Here is a 25010-nt window from a genome sequence, read left to right as displayed (position 1 = left end):
TAGACAAAAGGTCCCTTATAGGTATATTTGTTACATTGTTAATCTTTTATGAAGATCAATTTATTCCTACTAAACCGATTAAAATATTAAACTTAAATCTCTAATCTCATTAGAAAAGTGATCTTAGATCTATGTGAATCATATTTTAAAACAATTTTAAAAGATGATTATTTACGTAAGGTTTGCATGCAACTCTTAATTATTGATTTTAATTATAATTTCATTTTGTTATAACAATTATAAACAAATGAAACAATTAAAACCAAACATTGTATGCTTTGACATTCTTTAGTAAATTAAAACATTTATAAATTTAACTTAAAGTGGTGTCATGCATCATGCAATGTCATTTCATTACTAACACATATATAACATTTATATAATAAAGTAATGAAACAAACAATAGCATACATTCATACATACATTGAACCATATATTATAATAATTATAATATAAATGATGTGTGAATATGGTATTAATGCATGCATGCATATATTATAACATTTATACTATATGATGCACGAGCATGCTATATTAATTAAATCATGCATATACATATGTTATAACACTTATAAATGATGCATGAAATTAAATGCATAACCTATGGTGGAATTTTATACTATATGACATACAATATGACATATATATATAAGATTAAATCATATATCACATGTATAAAATAAAAGCAATTAACAGACCGAGATTGGACTCCTAAAAACATAAATAAAAAACTACAAATAAATATCCATCCAGTTCGATATATGTGAACTGGGCCTTGAAATGCTCGAACTAGACTAGAAACTGGTCCAAATGAACCTAAAATGAACCGAACTTAACTAGTAAACCTCGAACCATGCGCGAACCGAAGCTGAATCGCATGCAATTTTCGTCTCATTTTCTCCATAATTTGGCCACGAAGCAATACGAATGACTCCAAAACTTTGAATACATACTTGATAGCTAAAAAAATTACACCAAAACATGGGCCTTTACAGATCAAAATTCACAACAGAAAGCCATAAATTCTAAACAGTCCAATCCCGAAATTATCCATTAACATAAACATTCATCATACGAACAGAATGCATCAAAAAATAAAATCTCACTAGTGCACTGTAAAAAAAAATCTGAAAAATTAAGAAAAAATTGGGATCAAAACCTAGATGCTCTGATACCAATTGAAGGTTCCTTGAGCGGAAATGAAGAATCGTCCCAATATTCCCAATTTTACAGAAATAGAAAGAACATATGCATTTAACCCAAAAAAATACAGCATGCATTAATAAAATTGTAGAAAATGTATTAGGATTATTGGAACCTTTACCTTTTGAAGAACGTTTCTTCTTCTCTATGAAAAACCCGTACGTAATCAAAATGGGCCAAAAGGACACAACCACTTTGGAACCTCAGTATTCTCAGGCAGAGAACCCAAGAGGAGAGGACTCTGACTATTTTGGATTTTTGTGAGGGAAGGGAAAAGGATTGAGAGAAGAGAGAAGAATGAGCAAGAGAATTTTTTCTTCTAAGAACACGAACTTTTTTGTGTTGCAAGAAGAACAAGAAGAAAACACCTAACTCCCACTCCCTTTGGAGATTATATATAAAAAATAACTAATTTATTATACATATATACATAACTATATGTTATATTACATATAACATATAACTTATAGTTTTTATGTTGTATCAAATACAATATAGCTTATAGTTTCAATCTTCTCTCACCAATGACTTTTGATATAAATCACATTTACATTAAATTTAATTATATGAATCCAATTCATATAATTAATACTTGAATCATATTCAAATATTTATTTCCTCTCATAATACTTAATATTATAATGTATCAAATACATTATAGTAATTATATCACATATAATTAAAATCTAATTAATTATATCATATATAATTAATTCCCTTAATTAATTTGAACAATTCAAATCAATCCAAAAACTGATTCTCATTTAATCTCGTTGAGCTACTGAGGGGACCTCATGGACCTGTAGTTTGAAGCTCAACCGATACGTAAATAACTAATTAAACTCTTTAATTAAATTATTCACCATTCGTTAACTGTCGGACACTCCACTAAAGACCGACAGTTGCACTCTTCACACTACATATATATTTTTGTGTTCATTGGATATAACCAATCACTAATACGATGACCCTTCACAAATTGCTCGTAAGTACAGCTGAGCCAAAATTACCGTTTTGCCCCTATAGTTACATCTAACTCCTTAAGTACCACTGATCCCTCTGATGAACAATAAATCATAGTTCAACTATGATCAAACCCTTCTCGGGCAAAGAGAAGGTGTTGTGCCACATTGTTCAAGCCACAGAATCAATCCTTAAAGGAGCAATTTATCTACTTGCCCCGACATTGGGGAATGAGTGAATTTCTTCTTGTGTGTGTTCCGAACTCCCTAATCAGACGAATCCCCAAAGTGGTAGGCTTGTTGAGTCGGTGATCTGGCCACTCTCACTCATACAAATCAAAGGAACGTCCTCATAGGCAGGAGTTCACAACTCACTCAAGATTCAGGTCATGTTACCTATGGTCATCTTAGTGAAATGTGAGTCTCTATTATGAACAACGTTATATAATGAGACTAAAAATTTCATGGTCCAGTCTTATACAAATTCCTTTATATAGAATATCCCCACTTACATGTCTCCACATGAATGATCAGGATCAGATCATTTGTAGCACTTTACAATAATTGTAACACCTACAAAGCGGGTCATACTTGTAGTATCACCAGAATAAGGTATCCAACTTTATCCATCTACTACAGATCATTTAGATTATCACTTAAACATGATCCACCCGTATGTCTCTACATGCATGTTTAAGCTACAAGATAACCTTGCATATTAGTTTATTGGTTTGTGGTTAATGCAACAAATTTTGAAATAAAACATCACATATTTTATTACATAAATAAAATGTTTATATATTACAATTACAAACTATAGGATCCTACAAGATTTAGGGCATCAATCCCAACACCTTATCGTACTATTTTTCCTATGAAATCTTTGTTTCCTATTGCTCCTAAGATCTTTGGTTGTGTTTGTTTTGTTCGAGATATTCGTCCAAGTCGTACCAAATCAGATCTGAAATCTTTAAAATGCATTTTCTTAGGTTATTCACGTGTTCAAAAGGGTTATCATTGTTATTGTCCTACTCTAAACAGGTTTATCATATCTTCTAATATTACATTTTTCGAGGATATACCTTTTAGCCCATCACCGTTGAGTCTGTGCCAAAGGGAGGATGATGATCTTTTATCTATGAGACTACATCTTCCACATCATCCTCTCCTCCACCTTCCTTTATGTCTCTTTCTTCTGACCCTTCGGTTACTCGAGTCTACTCTAGGCATCCTTTACAGCCACCTTTAGACCCATGTCCTCCACCACTGGCTTCTTCGACATCTGATCCGGACCGAGTGATGATCTTGCCATTGCCCTTTGAAAAGGTAAACACACTTGTACTTACCCTATTTCTTCGTTTGTTTCGTATAACTAGTTGTCTTCCCCCACTTATTCCTTTATTACATCTCTTGATTCCACCTCTATGCTTAACACTTTAATGAAGCTTTATCTCATCCCAGGTGGCGTAGTACAATGATTGAGGATGACTGTTTTAGATGATAATGGTACTTGGGATCTCGTTTCGCGTCCAGCTGGAAAGAAGGCTATTGGGTGTAAATGGGTGTTCGCTATAAAGGTCAACCCTGATGGAACAGTGGCTCGGTTGAAAGCTCATATTGTTGCCAAAGATTATGCCCAAATCTATGGGACTAATTATTTTGATACATTTTCTCTTATTGCTAAATTAATTTCCATTCGACTATTTATATCGATGGCTGCTCACAATTGGCATTTACATCAACTTGACATTAAGAATACTTTTCTTCATGGTGATCTTCAAGAAGAAGTCTATTTAGTGCAACCACCTGGGTTTGTTGCTCAAGGGGAGAATGATAACGTGTGTCGCCTTAAAAAATCTTTGTATGGACTAAAACAAAGTCCTCATGCATGGTTTGATAAGTTTAGTCAAGCACTCGAATGTTTTGGTATGAAAAAAAGTATGTCCGATCATTCTGTTTTCTATCGACGATCTGACAATAGTATTACTTTTTTTGTTGTCTATGTTGATGATGTCGTTATCAATGGAAATGATGTATTAGGTATATCCTCTCTCAAGACTTTTCTCCAGGGTCAATTTCATATCAAAGATTTGGGGTCATTGAAGTATTTCTTACGTATTGAAGTAATGAGAAGCAAGAAAGGTATTTACCTATCCCAACGAAAATACGTACTTGATTTGTTGTCTGAAACAGGTAAATTAGGAGTCAAACAATGTAGTACTCCATGTTGGGGTTAATGCCCTAAATCTTATAGGGTTCTATAGTTTGTATTTGTAATATACAAACATTTTATTTATATAATAAAATATGTGATATTTGATTTCATTTTTAGTTGCATTAACCACAAACGAATAAACTAAGATCCAAGGTTATCTTGTAGCTTAAATATGTATGTAGAGACATACGAGTGGATCATGTCTTAAGTGTTAACCTAAATGGTCTGTAGTAGATTGATAAGGCTGGATACCTTATCCTAGTGACACTACGAGTATGGCCCGCTTTATAGGTGTTACAATTGTTGTAAAGTGCTACAAATGATCTGATCTGGATTATTCATGTGGAGACATGTGAGCGAGGATATTTTATACAAAGGAGTATGTATAAGACCGAACCACGAAATGTTTAGTCTCATTATATAACGTCGTTCATAATTAGGACTTATATTTCACCAAGATGACTATAGGTAACAGACCTAAATCCTCAATGAGTTGTGAACTCCTACCTATAAAGGTGATCCTTTGATTTGTATGAGTGTGAGTGGCCAGATTGTTAACTCAACAAGCCTACCATTTTGGGGATTCGTCTAATTGGGGAGTTAGGAACACAGCTACACAAGAAGGAATTCACTCCTTCTCCGATGTCGGGATAAGTAGATAAATTGCTCCCTTAAGGGTTGATTCCGAGGCTTGAACGATGTGGCGCCATAGCCTCTCCTGACTCAAGAGAGGTTTAGTCATAGTTGAACTATGATTTATTGTTCATTAGAGGGTTAGTGGTACTTAAGGAGTTAAATGTAACTACTGGGAAAAAACGGTAATTTTGGCTCAGCTGTACTTACGAGCAATTTGTGAAGGGTCATTGTACTGTTGATTGGTTATATCTAATGGGCACAGAAATATATATGTAGTGCGAAGAGTGCAGCTGATGGTCTTTAGTGGAGTGTCCGTCAGTTAACGGATGGTGAATATTTTAATTGAAGGGTTTAATTAATTATTCACGTACCGTTGGAGCTTCAAGCATGTCCATGAGGTCCCCTCAGTAGCTTAACGAGAATAAATGAGAATCAGTTTTTGGGTTAATTTAAATTGTTCAAATTAATTGAGGAAATTAATTACATATGATATAATTAATTTAATTTTAATTATATATGATATAATTACTATAATGTATTTGATACATTATATTATTAAGTATATACGAGAGGAAATAAATATTTGAATATGATTCAAATATTAATTGTATGAATTGGATTTATATGTTAAATTTAATATAAATGTGATTTATATTAAAAGTCGTTGGTGAGAGAAAAGAAACTATAGGTTGGTTATATTGTATATGATACATTATTAAAACTATAGGTTATATGTTATATTTAATATAACATATAGTTTAATATATATATATATTATATGATAAAATAGTTATCATATGAATATATATTAAATTATTTATTTATTTATTTAATTAATTAATTAAATTTATTTGTTTATTTTGATTTTGAAAATTATTTTTGGGAGGGAGCTAACTCCCTCCCCCGTCTTTCTCTCCATAACATAAGGGGGATTGCATTTAGTTTTTTTAGGGAGGTCTTCTTCCTTTATCCAAAAAAACACATAATATTTCTCTGCTTTCTCCCTGCTCTCTCATATCTCTAAAATTTCTTCCATCACCAAAATAGCCAGAGCTCCACTCCTCCTAGATTCTCATCCAGAGAATATCAAGGTAGTCATTCGTGGTGGTGTTGTTCGAGGGAGTTTCACGTGAAGATTAGATCTTCAAAGGTTAGGGTTCTGAACCTTTCTTCTTTCTCTTTTTTATTTTTCCTAGCATGCTGCATTTTATTTGTTAGACGCATAACTTTGTTTATGTTTGCTGTATGTTTAATGGTCTGTGAAATTTGGGAAAATTAGGACGATCCGCTTCCGCTCAAAGACCCTTTATTGGATCCTTCACTCTAATGATACCAAATTTGCAATTTGCTAAGGAAGGATAATTGTTTAAAGATCCTGAGAGATATAGAAGATTAGTTGAAAAGTTGAACTATAACAGTGACACGACCTGGCATTGCTTATTTTATGAGTATTGTGAGTTAGTTTATGTCTTCCTTGACTATGGATCATTGGGCTGCAGTTGAACAAATCCTATGTTATCTTAAAGCTGCACCTGGACGTGAGATCGTATATAAAGATCATGGTCTACAAGAGTTGAATGTTTTTCACATGCTGATTGGGTTAGATCTCGAGAAGATAGGAGATCGACCTCTGGATTTTGTGTTTTTGTAGGAGGAAACTTGGTGTCGTGGAAAAGTAAGAAACAAAATGTAGTTTTTCGTTCGAGTGCTGAGTCAGAATATAGAGCTATGGCACAATCCGTATGTGAAATAGTGTGGATACATCAACTTTTGTCTGAGATGGACTTCGGTGTTACTATGTCAGCTAAATTATGGTGTGATAATCAAGCTACTCTCCATATTACATCCAACCCAATATTTTATGAACGAACTAAACATATTGAAGTGGACTGTCATTTTATTCACAAGAAAATACAAGAAGGGTGGATATCTATAGGATATGTAAAGACTAGAGAATAATTGGGAGATATCCTTACTAAAGCAGTAAACGGAGCAAGAATAAGCTATTTGTGCAACAAGTTGGGCATGATTGACATATTTGCTCCAGCTTGAGGGGGAGTGTTATAATATGTATTTATATTGTAATTATAATTAGTTGTCCTTTATTGTAATTTTATATCACTTACATTATGGTTTCTTAGTTGTCTATATATATATACGTATATATATACATATATACGTATATGTATATATATATATATATGTATGTATATATTTAGCCTGATTAATTGAATAAGATCATTAAGTGTCGAGATAGATGTTTCTCCCAACGGTAAAAAGTGGCGCGGGGAAAAAGTAGCTTTTCTTGACTCTTTTGAAAGCGATGGGAAAATTTTTGTCAGGAAAACGAAATTTCTTGTAGTGGTTGTATGTCCCTGTATTCGACCTCGGACATCTCCAAGACTATTCTATTTAGACTTGCACTTGGGTCTAAATAGGAAAACATTGCATTTAAAATAAACTATTCATCTCATTTAGAATTCAAAGCACACCATAAGGTTATCATTCATCGCATCAACTTGGAACGCAACATAGAGGCAGTCGGATCTGAGTGGGGACAATAACATTAGGAAGAAAGACAACTATCAAAACCCTTAGTTTATACCAATCATTTTAAAGAGTTTGATGCCCATAAATACATTGTCTATGCAAAGTAAAAACAAGCAACACACCTAGAAGGTACAAACAATATGTGTATTTGTAAGAGAGACGTTTATATTTTCTTTTGTTTGTTGGGGAGGAGATGGAGGAGAATGTGAAAGGGTTTGAGATGTCGGTTTAATTTATGGATTTGGGGTCATTGTGTGTGAAGATAGTGTAATTAAGTATAATTTGAAATGTTTTCATGTGTCTTCGTAATCCTAGAAAGTTTTTCATATTTTTCTAATTCATGGGTGGCAGAAAATCTTTGTTAATATTATTGCTTCACGTGTCTTCAAAATCCTAAATAAATGCTTGTTCGTTATTTGACCTCCAAAAGTACTAAATTACCATATGTTCTTCTTGTAGTTTTTTGGTCTCTAATTTTATTCCATATTCTATGTATTTGTTACTTTCATAGAGCAATATTTTATTTTTAAAATTTTGTATCTTGTGTATTTGTTACTGTCATAGAGAAGTGGAATGAGAGGGTGATTAATGTAGATTTGGGTGATGAACGCATGCTAATTCTTATTTTGGTTTTAAATTATCAGTACTGGGACTTATACCATAATTATTAATGTATTACATTGTATTTGTTGGATAGAGTTTTATTTTTATTTTTATTTTCATATTGACTAAATCTGTTTCTTCCCGGACATTGTATTTGGATAAACACGGTTTAGGGACAGTTTTTCGCTTTTATACAAAAATTTTCTTTTTCTTTTTTATAATTTTCAATTGGTTTTAAATTTAATATTTAGGGTAATTTTGAATTTCGATCACACATTTTCATTTTAGATATAGTTTAATTTTCTTGAATCTTAAGAAGGGTATGTCTGTCAATGTTTTAAAATAATTATCTTATATTTAAATTTATTTTTTAAAATGTTTAGACATTTTTAGTATAGAAACTTTATTAGATAATTTTTAAAATTTTATTTACAAATTAGATATTTATCGAGATGATCCAATATAATAAAGTAAAATTTAGATGACTTACCAAGCAAGTCCAAGTATTTGTCATTTAAACATTTTGTTATTTTTGTATTCTTAGATTGGAATAGGAAAACTGCGCCAAGTCAAATTTAATATTGCATGGAAAGTCAAAGTTTAATGAATATCTGAAGCTTGATGATGTTAAATGTTGTTTGACTTACATTAGTTTGGATTTGGAACAAAATTAAAATCAACATTTTCAACTTGAAAATTCAAAGCAAAAAAAATGGAAGTGGGGATATTTTAGTCCATGTTGCCTATGATTTTCTTTCATTTCTCTTTCTGAATCAGTAAAAACTCATTATAGCTTGGATGAAAATTCAACCTAAACAACCCCTCTAGTACCATCCATATTTCAAAAGAAGTTCAACCATCTGAAACTTTTAAACACCAACATACGTTAACAAGAATTATCCTAAGACTATAATAACTATTCTTACTATATTAAATACTATTTTGTAATCTCTAATTAGATACCGTTAACACTATTTCAAAACTCCCATTTGTTACAGCATTTACTATTTACTATGTTTTTACTATTTTATATTCATCATCTTTTTATTTTTTGTAACACTATTTACTATTTCATTCTCAAATTAAAATAGTTTACACCTCAAACACATACTATTATAACCCAAACACAAACTATTATATCCAAACTATAACCTAGAATTATAATAATCTAACTCCTTGCTCCAAACACACTAAGGAGCCTTTGGGGTAAGGACTATCCTAAAACTATAATAATCACCTCTTTCTACTATAAATATTATTTTATAGTCTCCAATTACCTACAGAAAACATTAGTTCAAAACTCTCATTTGCCACAATATTTACTATTTGCTACACTTTTTATTATTTTACATTCATCAACTTTTTATTCTTTGCTAAAGCGTTTACTATTTCCTTCTCAAACTAAAATGATTTATACCTCAAGCACATACTATTATAATCCAAACTAAAATAATCTATCTCAAACACAAACTATTATAACCTAACTATAATAACTTAGGACTATAATAACCATCTCCTTGTCCCAAACGCCCCTAATAAACTAGTTTAGCTTGATGATAGAGAGACTAAAACAAAATTGTTTGTTTTTTGTAAAGGACAAAATCGCTTTTAAATGGCGAAAATAAGGAAAATAAATACCATATATGAATTAAAATTTTTATTATTCGAGTACAATAATAGAGTAGGAGAGAATTTGAACCTTCGACTCAAAAAGAATTAATTTCTCATTAATTATTTGAAAATTTTTTCTTTCATTTAATAATCAATAGGTTTTGAATGCATACAACTTTTCTTTGAATAGAATAATGCTACTTATAATTAAATTAATCAAACAGTACAATTTATAAAATTGGAAGAAGACTAATTCCAAAGAAACATGATGTGGTTGTGACTTGTTGGGAGTATATTCTCTTCAATCCCCAAAAATGTCTAATTGTTAATTGATTCAATTGTAGCTTTCTCTTCACTCAAGTTTTGCAATTTACTTGTAGTAACAGAATTGCCCCTTGAATAATTAAAAAGTTGTTAGGTAAACAAACCAAAAAAAGTTGAATTCAAGGATGGATAATAGTTTAATTTTTCTTTTTTAAAACCAACTGTTATAGGATGGAATCCGAACATCGATATTAGAAAACAGTATCTCTTATCTATTAACTTAGAAAAATACTCATTTTTGTATATCTCATCTAAGTGTCTAACTACAAGTTGTCATGTCACAATTTTTTTAAAGAAAAAACTATTCTTTTTCCTTTGGTGATTGAGGGACATATATGTAGATAAGTTTAATTTGACCTACATCAAAGTATTATTCATTAATCTATGTTCAAATTGACCGATAATAGTTATAATTTTGAATCTAAATATGGTGAAGAAACCGTTTCTAATGAAACAAGAAATCCCTCAATTAATTGCATATGAGATAGAGTAGGAAATCTTTTTGTCTCTAATTAAATTATGGAAATATATATAAGGAAGAATACAATACCCTCCCTCAACTCTAGCTATGATATGACTCATATCCACTATCCTAAATTGTATGCATGTATATATAAAAGAAAGGACAATAATTAGGTGTAGCGCTTAGGCTGTAACTAATCCTCTACCTTCATTTTCTTTATACATCAAGAATAAAATGAAAAAAAAAAAAAAAAAAAATCTCAAAAAAGGTTTAGAAAAAGGTACTGACACTTTAGTTTGCATCTGTGTCTTTTTTTCTTTAAAAGCGTTATAGTTTCAAATTAGAACAAAGATATGATGAGGTTTGAATTTAATAGTATTTTGATTTCTAAATTTTTCAAACCTAATATTTTATCTCCTCGAGTTTGAGGTTGGAAAAAAATTGGTCAAATTTATCACATGTTTGAAAATGGAAACATGGTCACAGTCATGTAAGTTTAGGGTTTAAAGTTTTTTTTAAAGAATTCCTCTCTTCACTGTGGATGCAACAACCTCTTTAATTGTTTTTTTCTTCGTTTTTCTTTTCATGTTCTGTCACATTGTCTATGATTGAAAAAGTAACCTATGTTTCTAAATCACAACACTAAAAATTAATTAATAGCTAAAATCGCTTATTTATAATTTAGCTTGAGAACAAATATTTATTAGGAACATTAGCATAGTTTAATTGGTTTTTTTTTCTTTAATAACATGTGGTGTTAGAGAATCGAACATTTGACCAGTTTATGTCATTTAAACTATATTCTTGTTGAGTTAAGTTAACTAGTTAGGTATATATTTGTAGTGATTTAAATTTACTCATGACGGTGATCTTACTCCCATTTTCAAACCTAAACAATATGATAGATATAGATAGAGGTAAAATACTAAAACATCCCTACAAAAGTTGAAAATAGAGAGGACATCTCTAACCTCATGATCCAGTCCTTAGGTCATTTTCCATTTGAGTTAAATGTCAGTCCTTACTCCAAAGCTAGCTGTGGTCAATGGATAAAGTGTTGGAAATTAAATAAATAAATAATAATAAATAAATAAAATTAGGATTTAGGACTACAGCTTGTAAGTGGTTGGGAAGTCAATGTTTTGATTTTGGGTTTTGGAAAAAAAGAGCAAAGTTTCACAGTTTTTTCTTCCAATAAAAGGGGAAGCCAACAGAGGAGATTTTCCTCTTCTATTCTGCTCTTTCAATTTTTTAAAAAGGGTATTGAAATATCAATAACTTTTATGATTAAATTTCAAACCTCTAATGTCCACGTGGATAGTTACCTTTATAAATTTTGTCAGTTTTTTTAAGTAGATTTAAACCGCAAATCTCTTAATTAGGTTTTTTCTATTTTTGTTAAATGTTTTTTTAGGCCGATTAAATATTCTTATACTAAAGCATATTGTATAAAGATCGAACCTATTCTCATGAATTAGGATCATGTGAACCATTAAACAGATTTAGAAGACCTAACCAAATATTAATTTGAAATGTTTACAAATTTATTTATGAAAATAAATCACATGCTAACTAATGATTATAATGAATCATAATGGAAATTATGATAATTTAATATCGAATCTAAAGTTTGATGTTAATTTCAAAACATTGATGTAACAAAATGAATGGTTATTTTTAATTAGAGAAAAGGTTATTCATTAACCAAGTGAGTTCGAAATTTCAATTATACAAAAATTTACAAATAAAAACAAAACTCACAAATAAATAAAAATAATTAAAAAGTTTTAAAAAATGAATATAAAAAATATCTTAACCAGAACGTATCTGAACTCCTTGAATCACGTATGACTATTTTTCTTTTCCCAAAAGAAAATCAAATTTAATGATGGTAATTATGATTTGAGTAATTTTAAGAAAATAAATGAGAATATAAGCTTTTAATTTGAAATAGACAGAATGAGAGAGAAGCCGCATGAGAAAATGTGGATCCCGATCTAATTTAATTTATTATTATTACTATTATTACTATTTCTAGATTTTTACGAGCAAATGGATATCATTAATTAATTGCGAAAAACAAATACTAACTTTAAAATAATAATAACAGTAATAATTTGACTAATATTACCCAAGTATCAATTTAAATTTTAAACTAATAATGGTATCAATTTAAATTCTAAATTTTTAGTATTATTTCAATTTAAACATCAAATTAATAATTTTATTAATTTAAACAATGAACTTTCATAAGTAAATCGATTTAGATCTCCAACTTTCATAAATATAATAATTTAACCCTAAACTTTCGTAAGTATATCTAAATAAAACTTGAAGGGTTTAAGTTATACAATTGTGAAAGTTTAAGTTTGAATTGATACACTTATTAAATTTAGGGTTTAATTGACACATTATATTTGGGATTAAATTGGTAAAAATCCAAAATCCAAAATTTAAGATTTAAATTGATATAATTATTAGTTTATGATTTAAATTGATACAACATCCCAAGATCTGGATATAAATTAGGATTTAATCTAATAATTAAATTAAAGTTAACCAAAATATCAAAATCAAATTTATATATTAGAAAAGGAAATTACCCTTCTCCCAGTTTTCCTCTCCTCTGAAGTCCTTTTCTCGCTTTTCCTTGAAGAGCGTCTGCAGATTCTCTGGAATTTGCACTTCCCAAAACTCAAATAAAGAAGGAAGAAACTTTTTTTCCTAATTTTTGTATAGAAATAAAAAATCCCACAAATTGTATTTGTAGTTGCTTCTTCTTTCTATAATCTATAGGAAGAAAGAAAGTAAAAGCCAAAGCAAAACATTATATAACCGACCTTACAAGATGAAAATGGGTAGCCTTCTAAACTGCGGCTCTGCTCACTTGTGATCACGAAACTCACTCTCAACCGGTGAGTGTTTTCGAATCAAATGCCAAGCGGTATTGGCTTTTCACTGATCTTTTCCTTTTTGAGTAAATTCCATTCTGCTTTTGTTATCTTCGTTGTCGTGATTCATGGATACTGATTTGTTTTTCTAATCTTTTCCTTTCCTTTTTCCTTTTATCGTTTCTCGAGTCCGTTTCTTGGCTGGGTACATTCTGTCGTAGTCAAATGAGTGGTTGTAAGTTAATGCAGAGTCATTATGATTGGTTTTGCTCTTGTGTGATTTCGTTTTCTGGGACGTTTTTCTTTTCTTTTTGTTAATTTGCTTTCTGGGTGATTCTTATTTTGATTTCTTTGGAGGTATTTTTATCGTTGGAGTAGGGAAATTTTGTAATTTTTGTTTAATTCTTGTTATTGAAGGTGTTTGGTTGGATTTTACTTGATTGCATTTTGATTGCTCTGTTTCGTTTTAATGTGGTTCTGGAGAAGCAACTGCAGCTAAAGCTTTAACTTGACTTTTGTACATTTCTTAACTTTGTGAACTTGTTTTCAAGAGAATTATGCAATTCAATGACAACCGTGCATTTTATTTTAGAATTATGCAATTCAATGACAACCGTGCATTTTACTCTTCTTAACTTCAAGAAGATAAGTCGAATAAGTTGCCTTTCAACTTTTATGGAGGAATTTTTTATTCTAAGAAAGTATTAATGAAAAGAATTTTGTTCATCAATTATATCCTCTTGTGCCATGTATTTAGCTGCTTCATTTATTTTCTGGAAATTTTGTTAGATTGTCTGATCTTCGCCTTGATCATCTTTCCGTGGTTGGAAAATGTACTTCCATCAATAATGCTCAAGATTCCCCTGAAGAAAAAATTGAAATATTTCAAGATGATGAGAAGTATTTCCCTTTATTGAAGACGGTTTATTTATTATTATTATTTTTTGTTTTCCACTTTTCCCTGTTGCAATATTCTTTGCCCGAAGTGTCATTTTGCAGTTTAGCATATTGTTACTAAAAAAATTTGATACGCATAAACAAGCATGTAGCAGTACTCTATAATACAGTACTCTACTAATAATTTAAGGGGTGGATGTTGCAATTCTGTTTCATTCTCTCACTTTTCATAGAGATTGATTCTTTTGTGTTCTGGTACTCAATAATTCAGTCATTTTTTTGCATATGAAGTGTTTTTCATGATTGCTTTCTTGTTCTTGGTCATTCACAGATCTATTTATCTAGCTGCATTTTTGTGAGGAAAGTAGCATCCCAGTTTAATGGCTCAAGATCATTCTGGTTCTGAATCTCATCAGAAACGGGCTGGTCTTTTAAAAGATCAAGTGAGATTGGTTAAGAGAAAGGACTCTGATCGCTATGAAATTGTTTCAATCCTAGATCCTTTGTCATTTGAGAAAGGGTTCTTCATAGTTATTCGTGCCTGCCAGCTGCTAGCACAGAAGAATGATGGAATAATATTGGTTGGTTTAGCTGGTCCTTCTGGGGCTGGAAAAACAGTTTTTACAGAAAAGATAATGAATTTTATGCCGAGTATTGCCATCATATCAATGGATGATTATAATGATGCAAGTCGAATTGTTGATGGCAACTTTGATGGTAATCACCTTTAGTTTCTTCAGTATTTAGTGAACTATCCTGCAGATACCTCATTAATGATGTTCTGAGTAGCTCTTGACAAGGAAATCCAGTGTTTAATCAACACTGTTGAGAAATATGTTTATTAGTTTCGGTAGCTAAATGATTGAATTGAACATAGGTTTGTTGAATTCCGTTTAAAATGGATTATGGATAAATTCTTCTGTTGTAAAAAGGAAAGCTATTTGTGTGACTTCATGATTATGATATGACAAGGGCACCTAAAATGGAATCCTTGTGGAGTTAAAACAATTTTGAGAAAACAAATAAATCTTAGTGATTTTGGAATGAGTTTAGAGCTGGGAAATACTTCGCATGATTATTTTATGAATTATTCATATATTTGGTGAAGAGTATAAATGTTAGTGTTTATTGTAACTCCATCAAATGTTAACATGATATATGTTTTTTAATAAAAAAATTCATTATCCTTGCAAGTGGTTATATAGTGGTTTCCTAGAAAATTGCCATTTTATTTTTAGCACTAAGGTTAGATAGTGCTTGGGGAATATTAGGGTGATATCCTTACAACTAGACTCCCAATTTGAAATTACCATTTGGTTGACATTTTTTTTTTTTTTGTATCAATTTACTTGACATTGGTTACAACTTTAACTGGTTTCCATGTTGTTCTATTGCAGATCCACGTTTGACTGACTATGAAACCTTGCTCCAGAATGTCCAAGATCTAAAAGCAGGAAAGCAAGTCCAGGTCCCTATTTATGATTTCAAATCTAGTTCGAGAATTGGATACAGGTTGGTTGATCTTCTCGGTATACCAGCTTACATTTTAGTATTGAATGTAGCATACGATAGGTAATAAGTTTAAATGGAACTTATTGTGAAGAATTTGATCATTGCCTACGTAGTTATTATCTTCTTATGCATTGGTTCATGAAAGGTAGCCTGATTTTGCAAACTGACATAAAATGAGATCTCGTTGATAGATATTTGAGGCCTGAAATCTCTTTTCTTCTAATTCGTGGGCTAATTTTCAGTTTCTTTAAGATTCCCAAAAATCACAAAAGATAAAAGAAAAAACCCCAGATGCATTTTATGACATTTTGTCGCCCTTCGCTTTCACTACAGGACAGTTGACGTTCCAAGCTCAAGGATTGTGATCATCGAGGGAATTTATGCTTTAAGTGAAAGGTTGCGGCCCCTGTTGGACCTTCGAGTATCTGTTAGAGGTGGAGTGCACTTTGACCTTGTGAAACGGGTGTTACGTGACATCCAACGTGCTGGCCAAGAACCAGAAGAAATTATTCATCAAATTTCTGAAACAGTTTGTTCTCTCCTGCTGAGCATTTTATTATACTATCTCCAGAGTTATCATGTAAACTTTTTTCTCGCAGGTGTATCCAATGTACAAGGCTTTTATCGAACCAGATCTCGAAACTGCACATATAAAAATCATCAATAAGTTTAATCCCTTTACAGGATTTCAAAGTCCCACCTACATATTGAAGGTTATTCCTTTGGCCCTTATATTTTTTAGGTACTCGTAACAAGAATTACCAAAACGTCATTTTTCTTGGGAACTTTTTCTACATGACAACCCATTTACACTTTGTCTCTGTAGTCAGCGAGAAAGATAACAGTGGATCAAATTAAGGCTGTGTTATCTGAAGATCATACAGAACATAAGGAGCAAACATATGACATATATCTGTTGCCACCAGGTGAAGATCCGGAGTCTTGTCAATCATATCTAAGGATGCGCAATAAAGAAGGAAAATACAGTCTTATGTTTGAGGTTGTTCACTGAGTACTTTCTTGTGTTCTTGGCTTTTTCTTATTGTTTTTCACTTATTGTGACAAAGATGTTGGAAATTTGATGGAGCGTAAAAAACTTTCATAGGATATGTGATGCTTCCTCAACTACACATTGAAACATATAGCTTAAAGACTTTTTGGATTAGTTATTTAGTCTTCTGCTCGTTTTATGAGTAAAAAAAAAAAAGAGTCGTGTATGGAATTTTGCTATGGTTCCTGATATGATCTATGTCATAAATTTTCTGAAGTGGCTAATCTAATTAGTTGGTGTTTGCTTTCTAGGTTGTGTCAGGTATTGTTCATCTCTCCAAATTTGTTTGCTAATAGAATATCCATATTCAGGAGGCTGGCCTTAATTTTGAAATTGTACTAGTGATTCCTAATATGCCTTCCTCATGGTGTGCCACCATAAAATGTTTTAAAACCAAACCATTTGAATTAATTGGAAGATGTGACATGTTTTATTCTTTAACTAAAGAATTCTTTATTTCATCTGTTTACCTTCTACAGTTCAGACTGAACTTTTGCCTATATATGAAGCTCTTAGTATACTTCTTGGTTGGAGCCCTAAATAATGGGAAAAAAAATCTATATATGTATATGATGATCAGTAATTTGTTCTTGTAGGAGAAACTACATAGCCTTGCTCTTCTATAATTCTGCTTAGATTCCATATTGCATTTATGGTTTGGTAATTGTGGAATCTACAGATTCCATATTGCATTTATGGTTTGGTAATTGTGGAATCTACGGGATTATCATCTAAACCTGTGAATTAGCTTTGTACTGGTATGATGATTGATGTTCTGTAGACCGTTCTGTGTATGAACTAGTAGCTTAGATGTTGCTAAAACATAAAACGAAGGTTCTTATTAACCCAGAAGAGAGAAAATAAATCAGAACGTGTGTTATTTCAACTCTCATGTAATGTAATCAGTATTCTGTTTTGATGACAAATGAATTATTTTTTTTATAGAACTTTCAATTTATCCTCTCTTACAGGAATGGGTTACCGATAATCCATTTATCATTTCTCCAAGAATAACTTTTGAGGTCAGTGTGCGCCTTCTAGGTGGACTGATGGCCTTAGGATACACAATAGCCACAATTCTTAAAAGAAGCAGCCATGTATTCTCAGATCACAGAGTGTGTGTGAAAATCGATTGGCTGGAACAATTAAACCGCCAGAATGTTCAGGTACTTGAACAGTATTGTTGTTTTGTTGTGTGATTTTGTCCTTAATTCATATTTATTCCGGTTGATCATGTAGCTGTATACCTTTTTTTATTGTTCTGAGTCAATTAGTAACCTAGTATATAACGGTTGTTTGTGGCTATCAGATTCTTCCTTTTCTGGCATCCTGGGATGTCCATTTTTATTGATTCTATCGATATGATTATTGACACTTTGGATTGAATTATTTATATGTAGTTCTGCTCCTAGGATTAGGACTTCTTGTCAACTTTCTTACTGTACATATTTAGTCCTATAAACTTATAAAAAATAGATGGTAAATCTAGGTATAACTCCACAGGTGAAGGCACTAGAACCTTGGTCAAAAGGTCATACTCTTGAATCCCTAGTCCCACATATGGTCAAACTCGGAGAAAAAAAAAAAACTAATAAAATGATTTCGATGACATATATTAACAGATTTCCATTAATTGCTTGATGGCCTTACTGGATGGTGGCTTGTTATGTCAAGTATTGAACTTCTCACTTCTTGGTGAAACAGGTACAAGGAAAAGATCGTCTAGTTGTAAAATATGTTGCAGAGCAGCTGGGCTTGGATGGTTCCTACATTCCTCGTACCTATATTGAACAGATTCAACTGGAAAAACTTGTAAATGAAGTCATGGTATGAAATCTTCGTACACTGATTTATTTGTATTCAATTCTTTGTCATTTTCATATCATTCTGCAGGCCTTGCCAGATGACTTAAAGTCTAAACTCAGTCTAGACGAGGATCTAGTTTCAAGCCCCAAAGAAGCACTCTCTAGAGCCTCTGCTGATAGAGTTTCTTTGAGAAATAGGAATCTCAAAAGGTTAGACTTTTGTGGTTCAAGTGTTTTATAAACCATTTGAGGCATAAGGCTAATTGGTAAGCCTCTAGTCAAGACAGGAATTTCTAGCTTACATTTGAAAGTACCATCTTTAGCATGCTATATGTGCTGTTTTAGGCTTAAAAGCTCTTTCTTGGAGACTTACGGCTGAGTGGTGATTCAGTGTCCTAGATTATATTCTGTAGAAACATCAAGAGCTATTTTAAGCAATCATCTTGGGCTGCTGATTACTTTCGTTTTCCATTAAAATTGATTACATATTCATCAAATAAAATAAAACTGGATACAAGTTTGCCTTAACCACAAATTTGCATGAGAAAAAGATGAGCCGCATACGCTTAGGGTTGTTTTCCCCCTATCTTCTTCTTCTTCTACATCTTTCCTCAACTATATATAGATATATAATTATAGACTATGGTAGCGTTTGCAATTATTGTTCAGTCAAATGGTTCAAAATCCTGGAATCGTATCCTATTCCCATCCACAAAAATGTATACTGCTATGTCTAATTCGTCAAAACTTGTATTGAGCAGTGGGATATCTCAGTCATATACAACTCAAAGGGAGAAAAAGCTGTCAGGATATGCTTCTAACAACCAAAGATTTGTTGACAGAAACACCGAGTCTCCAGCAATGCTGGCAAACCAGGTAGATCTACATTCATGATACCCAATGTTGTTTGGCTTGTGAAAGATGGGTACTCAAAACATATTACCTGTTCAATTTTATCTTACTTTGGTTTCTTTAAACCATTCCATAGGGAGCCATTACTCAGCTTTCTGAACAAATTTCATCACTAAATGATCGGATGGATGAGTTTACAACTCGAATCGAGGAGTTGAATTCAAAGTTGAGCTTCAAGACGAATTCCCCCAGCCAACAGAACGTAAATCTCCAAGCCGAAACATGTAACGGCTCTGTGCCAACTTCTTATTTTGTCTCTGGATTGGGTAATGGTTCCTTGACTGGATCCATTATTCCCAATTCTTCATCTTTCTCCCAGTTGGCCAAGGATTCTCCTATAATGGATGAGGTAAATAACTCAGCTCACCTGTCATTCTGCAATTTCTATTCAGTAGGGATATGTTCATGACATTCCCTGGCTTGTTGATCTCCGATCAGATATCAGGAATCTCGAGGGGGCAACGGCAAGTCATGCACCAATTAGATTGCCTGAGCAATCTTCTCCGGGAACGTGACAGCGCAGGGGACAGATCCCGTCAAGTAAGAACAAAGAAGAAAACCATAATGCCTGATCCTGAACCTCTTACACTTCCTCTCTTGTTGACTCTAGCTGTGGGTGGTGTAGGAATTGTCTTGTACAAGAGCTTTTTAAGTCGTAACTGATTTCCTATCCCTCAACTAATTCACAGATTAGAAGTTTTTTTTCCTCTTTATTATTGTCCTCTGCTTTGGTTTCCACAAATTCTGTTGCAGTCATCACCCTTCGACACGGGAAAGGCAACAGATTGATTTTAATGATTGAGACTACTGGTATCGTTGAGAGATTCTGGAGGCAGAAAAAAGTTGAGCTTTCAAGGTTCTCTTTGAGTTTGAGTTCTAAGAAGGGTGTAATAAACTACTTCTTTCAGTTTGTGGAGATGCTCATTCATTTCAGTAGGTAAGGTAGACATCTTAATAACATTCATCTTTTAAGAATGGAAAGTCATTCTCTAGTTTCAATCTTTCTTTTTTACAATATGTGCACTGATAGATCAAACCTTGGTTCAGATCTCGATGTTAATAGTACTTATTCACGTCACTTGAGATAGTTGAGCTATGTTCATATTGACTTGAGTTAGTTGAACTATGTTTATGTTGACATTTTTTTTTTTTTTACTCATCATACACATTTCCCATTAGTTGGATAAATGGTTTTTGGTCAATATTCTTTGATCAGAAATCTTTGGTCTTTTTCTTGCTAATTCGAATTGGCAGCCTATTCTATGATTATGACAGTGGACTAGTATCATATATCTCAATATTGTTTTATGTTTGTCATGATTGATGTTCCTAAAATTATAGTAAACTTAATGGAATCATCAGATAATTAGTACTTCCTCATATCAATTTTATAGAATGTCTAACTATATACATATATATATATGTATAAATGATCTGATGGATAAAGTTGAATATGTGGAATTGAAAATATTATTTAGCTTTTTCTAGGCAGAAAATATTATATAGTTTTGGTAATAAAGATTAAAAAACAAAATTTTCTTTAATGTTATTATTTAAATCATAAGAATACCAAAGTATAATAAATGTGAAAGTTTTTCGCAAATTAATAAATAAATGTGATAGGCTACGTTTATCAAATCATAATAAATGTGATAGGCTACGTTTAAATAAATGAGATTTTATTGATGGATGAATCATCATTGACCTGAATCGCAATTGACTTATTGCAAATATAATTGGATTGCTTTTGATTGTGTTTATTTTAAATTATAAATCGTAATTTTTATTTACCATCCAAATTTCAAGTCGGGGTCCACTTTTTAAACATGGTCTTAGATGAATTTTTTCAAAAAAAAAAAAAAAAAAAAAAAAAAAAAACCAATTTAAACACAATCCGAGTACCTTTATTCTTATCCTTTTATAAGCTTGGTTTCTATTTCTTGTTAACAAAATTAAATTTTACTTTATTTTGCAAGTATTTTGAAGTCTCCTATTGTTTTCATGTGATAATTAGAAGGTTTAGATTTCCTTTTATTTCTTGAATTTTAAAGTTTTTTTTTTTATTCTTAGATTTTCGAATTAATTCTATTTTTTTAAGAAATAAAGTTTGATTTAATTTAATTCATAAATTTTTAAAAAAACATTTTGGTATTTAGTAGGTTACTTTCATACCATAAATTCAATCTTGTCCAAAATTTCTCTCTAAATCATTTGGCTTGAAATCATATTACTCTAATACACATACTCGGATGTACGTTATTAATTTGTTGAAGTTAAAATAAATGTAATAACTTCAATATTTATTCATTATTTTAAAAAAAAAAATGCACCATCTTAACTCTGTTGAGGCCGAATTATAACAAACTTAACTAAAATAAAAATTTTAAGAACATATATACTAAAATAGAATAAACATAAGTTAGCATAACATTTTAGTCTCTGTTCTTTAGAAATTGTTTAAATTTAATTCATCTACATTTAAATATCCAATTTTATTACATGTACTATTTTTAATCAATTTTAAATTTTAGTTATTCAATATTAATTTTTATCGAAATTGATTAAATAATAACAATAATTTTCATGTAATAAAATATCAATGTGAATATCTCTTCAAAATTCATACTGAAAAAACTAAAAGTTTAAAAACAAAACAAAGGTTTTAGAAAAACCACAACTAACGACTAAATTTTAAGATTTTTTAAATGTATAAAAACTAAAATTGGATATTTGTAAATACAAAAACTAAAATTGAGTTGAACCTAAAAATGTTATTTTAATCTAAATGCTCGACAAGATTTTCGAAAAAATTTAGTGGCTGGAATTTGAACTTTATATTCGTATTAATTTCAATATAGTGAGTACAATTTCTAGTACATAATCTTTTAATGCTTTCTTATAGGTCTTATATGGGCTTAGATCCCGTTGCTATTGGGCTCAAATATTGGACTTAAGTACAATATTTAATTGGGGAATTGGAGTGTATAGCAAAATTTAATATTTCATTCTGAAAAATGGTAAAATCGTCTAAGAATAAGATTTATGGCAAGTCACATGACATGCACATGACCACAAATTTCTAAATGCCTGATATGTCCTTGTCTAGTTCGTAATTATTGTTATTGATGAAACTACAAATACCAGGTAATTGTAGAATAAAACACAAGATCTAGTTATTGATGTTCCTCAATAGCTGTCTAATAAAACACAAGGTCTATGTTACTGATTTTGCTCATGTAATTAACATAATCTCCATATTTTATTATTAGTTTAGATTCTATTTAACCACTTTTCGAATTGATTTCACTTAAATTGAATATCTAGATTTTTCTAACATATATTTTAAATATTCATATCTTATCAAAATTTATTTTATCTAATCAAATTTCAAATTTATTCAAATATTTGAATGGTTTTTCATTATTTTTTACCTAATTCAAATGTTTAAATTGTTTTTTCATAATTTTGTACATATATTCTTAATAAATTAGATGTATTTTTTTAATATCCTTGGAGGATTAAATTGTTTTATATACTATTTTTTCTATTATTTTAACAATTTTCATAATTTTATACCCATATTCTTAATAAATTAGGTATATTTCTCCTATCCTGACATTTTTTATGGAGTGATATTTCTTTTTTTCAAATCGTTAAAATATTCTTCAATTTTTTTTTTTTTATCAATGTTATCACTTATCATATTATTGTGGTTATGTTTATAAAAGATTTCACCAATTAACTAACATATAGTTATATATACTAATATGAAACTATGAGATTTAATTTTTTTATATTTACACATACAAAGGTAATTGTATATAAACTTATGAGATTTTAACCATAATTTTTTTGATTCGTTATTATAACAAAATTTTGTATATTCCTGATTTTTCTCCACGATTATCTATCTCAATCTATTTTTTGTCATCAAATTTGATTTTATCTTATTCATTGTCGATTTATTTATACATTTTATTCTCAAATTTGGTTTTAATTTATTCTTTTTTAATTTATTTATACATTTTTTTATCAAATTCAATTTTTTTTTTGTTATCTTCTTTTTTCAAATAGATTCAGTTTTATCTAATTTTTTTTCAATTTTTTAAAATATATTTAGAGATTTGTATTCTTATCACGATTTAACTCTTTTTTTTATTTCATATATTTTTTATATTATTATTATTTATATAATTTATTTTTTTAAATGTAATATAATAATATAATAATATAATAATATATCATTGGTATATAAACTGTAATATTCCGAAATCTTGTGAATTTAAATTAATTATCTCAAATTATTAGATTTTGTTTCTATTTAATTTTGTATTTTAGTGTCAAAACTAAAAATAATTGATAAGATAATCCATTTAAATTTATTTGATACGAGATTTGAAAATTTTGCATTTAAATTGATAAAAGATTTAGAATTTGTAAATTGTAAATTTAAGAGAGAAAAGTATAAGATTCGACCTTACTTGAAATTATATATATATAGATTTCATTTTTTAACAACACAATAAATTTTAGTCGTGTTTGAAAGGTCTAGATTTTGTTTTAAGATTCAATTTAATATAATTCAAATCAATAAAAAAAAATGAATAAAAGGGAAAAAATATATAACTCTACTGCCACAACTTTGTGTTTTTTTTTTTTTCTCATTTCACTTTTTTTTGTTCAATTTGTAATCAATACAATTCCAATTTTTTATTTTTTTCTTCCTTTGTTTCTTATTCTCTTTTTTTCTTCAATTGTTTCTTATTCTCTGTTATAGTGTGTATTGTGATCCCCGACGAAAAGGAAAACTGAAGAAAGAGGTGTTGTGGTTGCATGAAGAAATTTTCTAATTTTTTTATTTTTATTTTTTTTTATTTGAGGTTTTGGTTTTAATTATTTTTTATTTTCTATGAATACTCATAGAATTGTAGTAATCATATCATGTAGGTATTGATTGGACTTTTGGTAGACTACATTGGTTATCATGGTACAGTGTATTTGAAGTTTTTATGCTTCAACTTATGAACATTAGCTAAGTATTTGTAAGTGAGGGTAATTCTGACAATTTATCATTATTATTTTTATTATTTAATTCGATTTTACCATTTTCACAATTTTAAAATTTTTTTGCTATTTTTCTAAATAAAACCTCTAAATTTGGTCAACCTTCACCATGCGCTTGAATTGAATTGCGACTTTAATTACTTCGATCCATTTTAGAATTTCTACCATAGGCCGATGCTTTTATTGTGATGACTTAGTAAAATTTAATTGGTAGAAAATTTCCGTTCAACCCCAGGTTTGAAAACGGTAACAAAAAAAGTTTACTAATTTCATTTTCAATTAAAAGAAAATAAAAAGCTGAATTTCGTCAA

At 30.3% G+C, this 25010-nt stretch overlaps 1 protein-coding gene and 1 long non-coding RNA gene across 5 annotated transcripts; one reads left to right on the top strand and one right to left on the bottom strand.

Annotated features, from left to right (window-relative positions):
* Window positions 1-842: 842 nt before the first annotated feature.
* Window positions 843-13548, bottom strand: LOC120081553 (uncharacterized). 2 transcript variants are annotated; one of them, XR_016530915.1, is made up of 4 exons: window positions 13408-13548; window positions 13171-13239; window positions 11539-11603; window positions 843-960 (listed from the first exon to the last, which is right to left on the bottom strand). It is a non-coding gene; the product is annotated as an uncharacterized LOC120081553 (long non-coding RNA). The 2 variants fall into 2 exon arrangements; XR_016530914.1 differs by lacking the exon at window positions 843-960 and having other exon boundaries at window positions 11470-11603.
* On the top strand, window positions 13143-20634 carry LOC120081552 (Phosphoribulokinase / Uridine kinase family). 3 transcript variants are annotated; one of them, XM_039036537.2, is made up of 12 exons: window positions 13143-13482; window positions 14687-15072; window positions 15753-15867; window positions 16201-16396; window positions 16467-16580; window positions 16694-16867; window positions 17890-18084; window positions 18623-18745; window positions 18812-18933; window positions 19485-19599; window positions 19712-19984; window positions 20074-20634. In XM_039036537.2, the coding sequence occupies exons 2-12, from the start codon at window positions 14736-14738 to the stop codon at window positions 20296-20298; spliced, it is 1989 nt and encodes a 662-aa protein (XP_038892465.1). In that variant the 5' UTR covers window positions 13143-13482; window positions 14687-14735; the 3' UTR covers window positions 20299-20634. The 3 variants fall into 3 exon arrangements, with proteins under 3 accessions (XP_038892465.1, XP_038892467.1, XP_038892466.1); XM_039036539.2 differs by having other exon boundaries at window positions 13169-13511; XM_039036538.2 differs by lacking the exon at window positions 13143-13482 and adding an exon at window positions 14120-14358.
* The last annotated feature ends 4376 nt before the right edge of the window (window positions 20635-25010 follow it).

This window comes from Benincasa hispida, chromosome 7 (genome assembly GCF_027475165.1).
Source record: "Benincasa hispida cultivar pf3 chromosome 7, pf3_genome.v1.1, whole genome shotgun sequence".
Lineage (NCBI taxonomy): Eukaryota > Viridiplantae > Streptophyta > Magnoliopsida > Cucurbitales > Cucurbitaceae > Benincasa > Benincasa hispida.
Note: the sequence above shows the minus strand (reverse complement) of the source record. Positions and strands in the feature narration are given on the sequence as shown.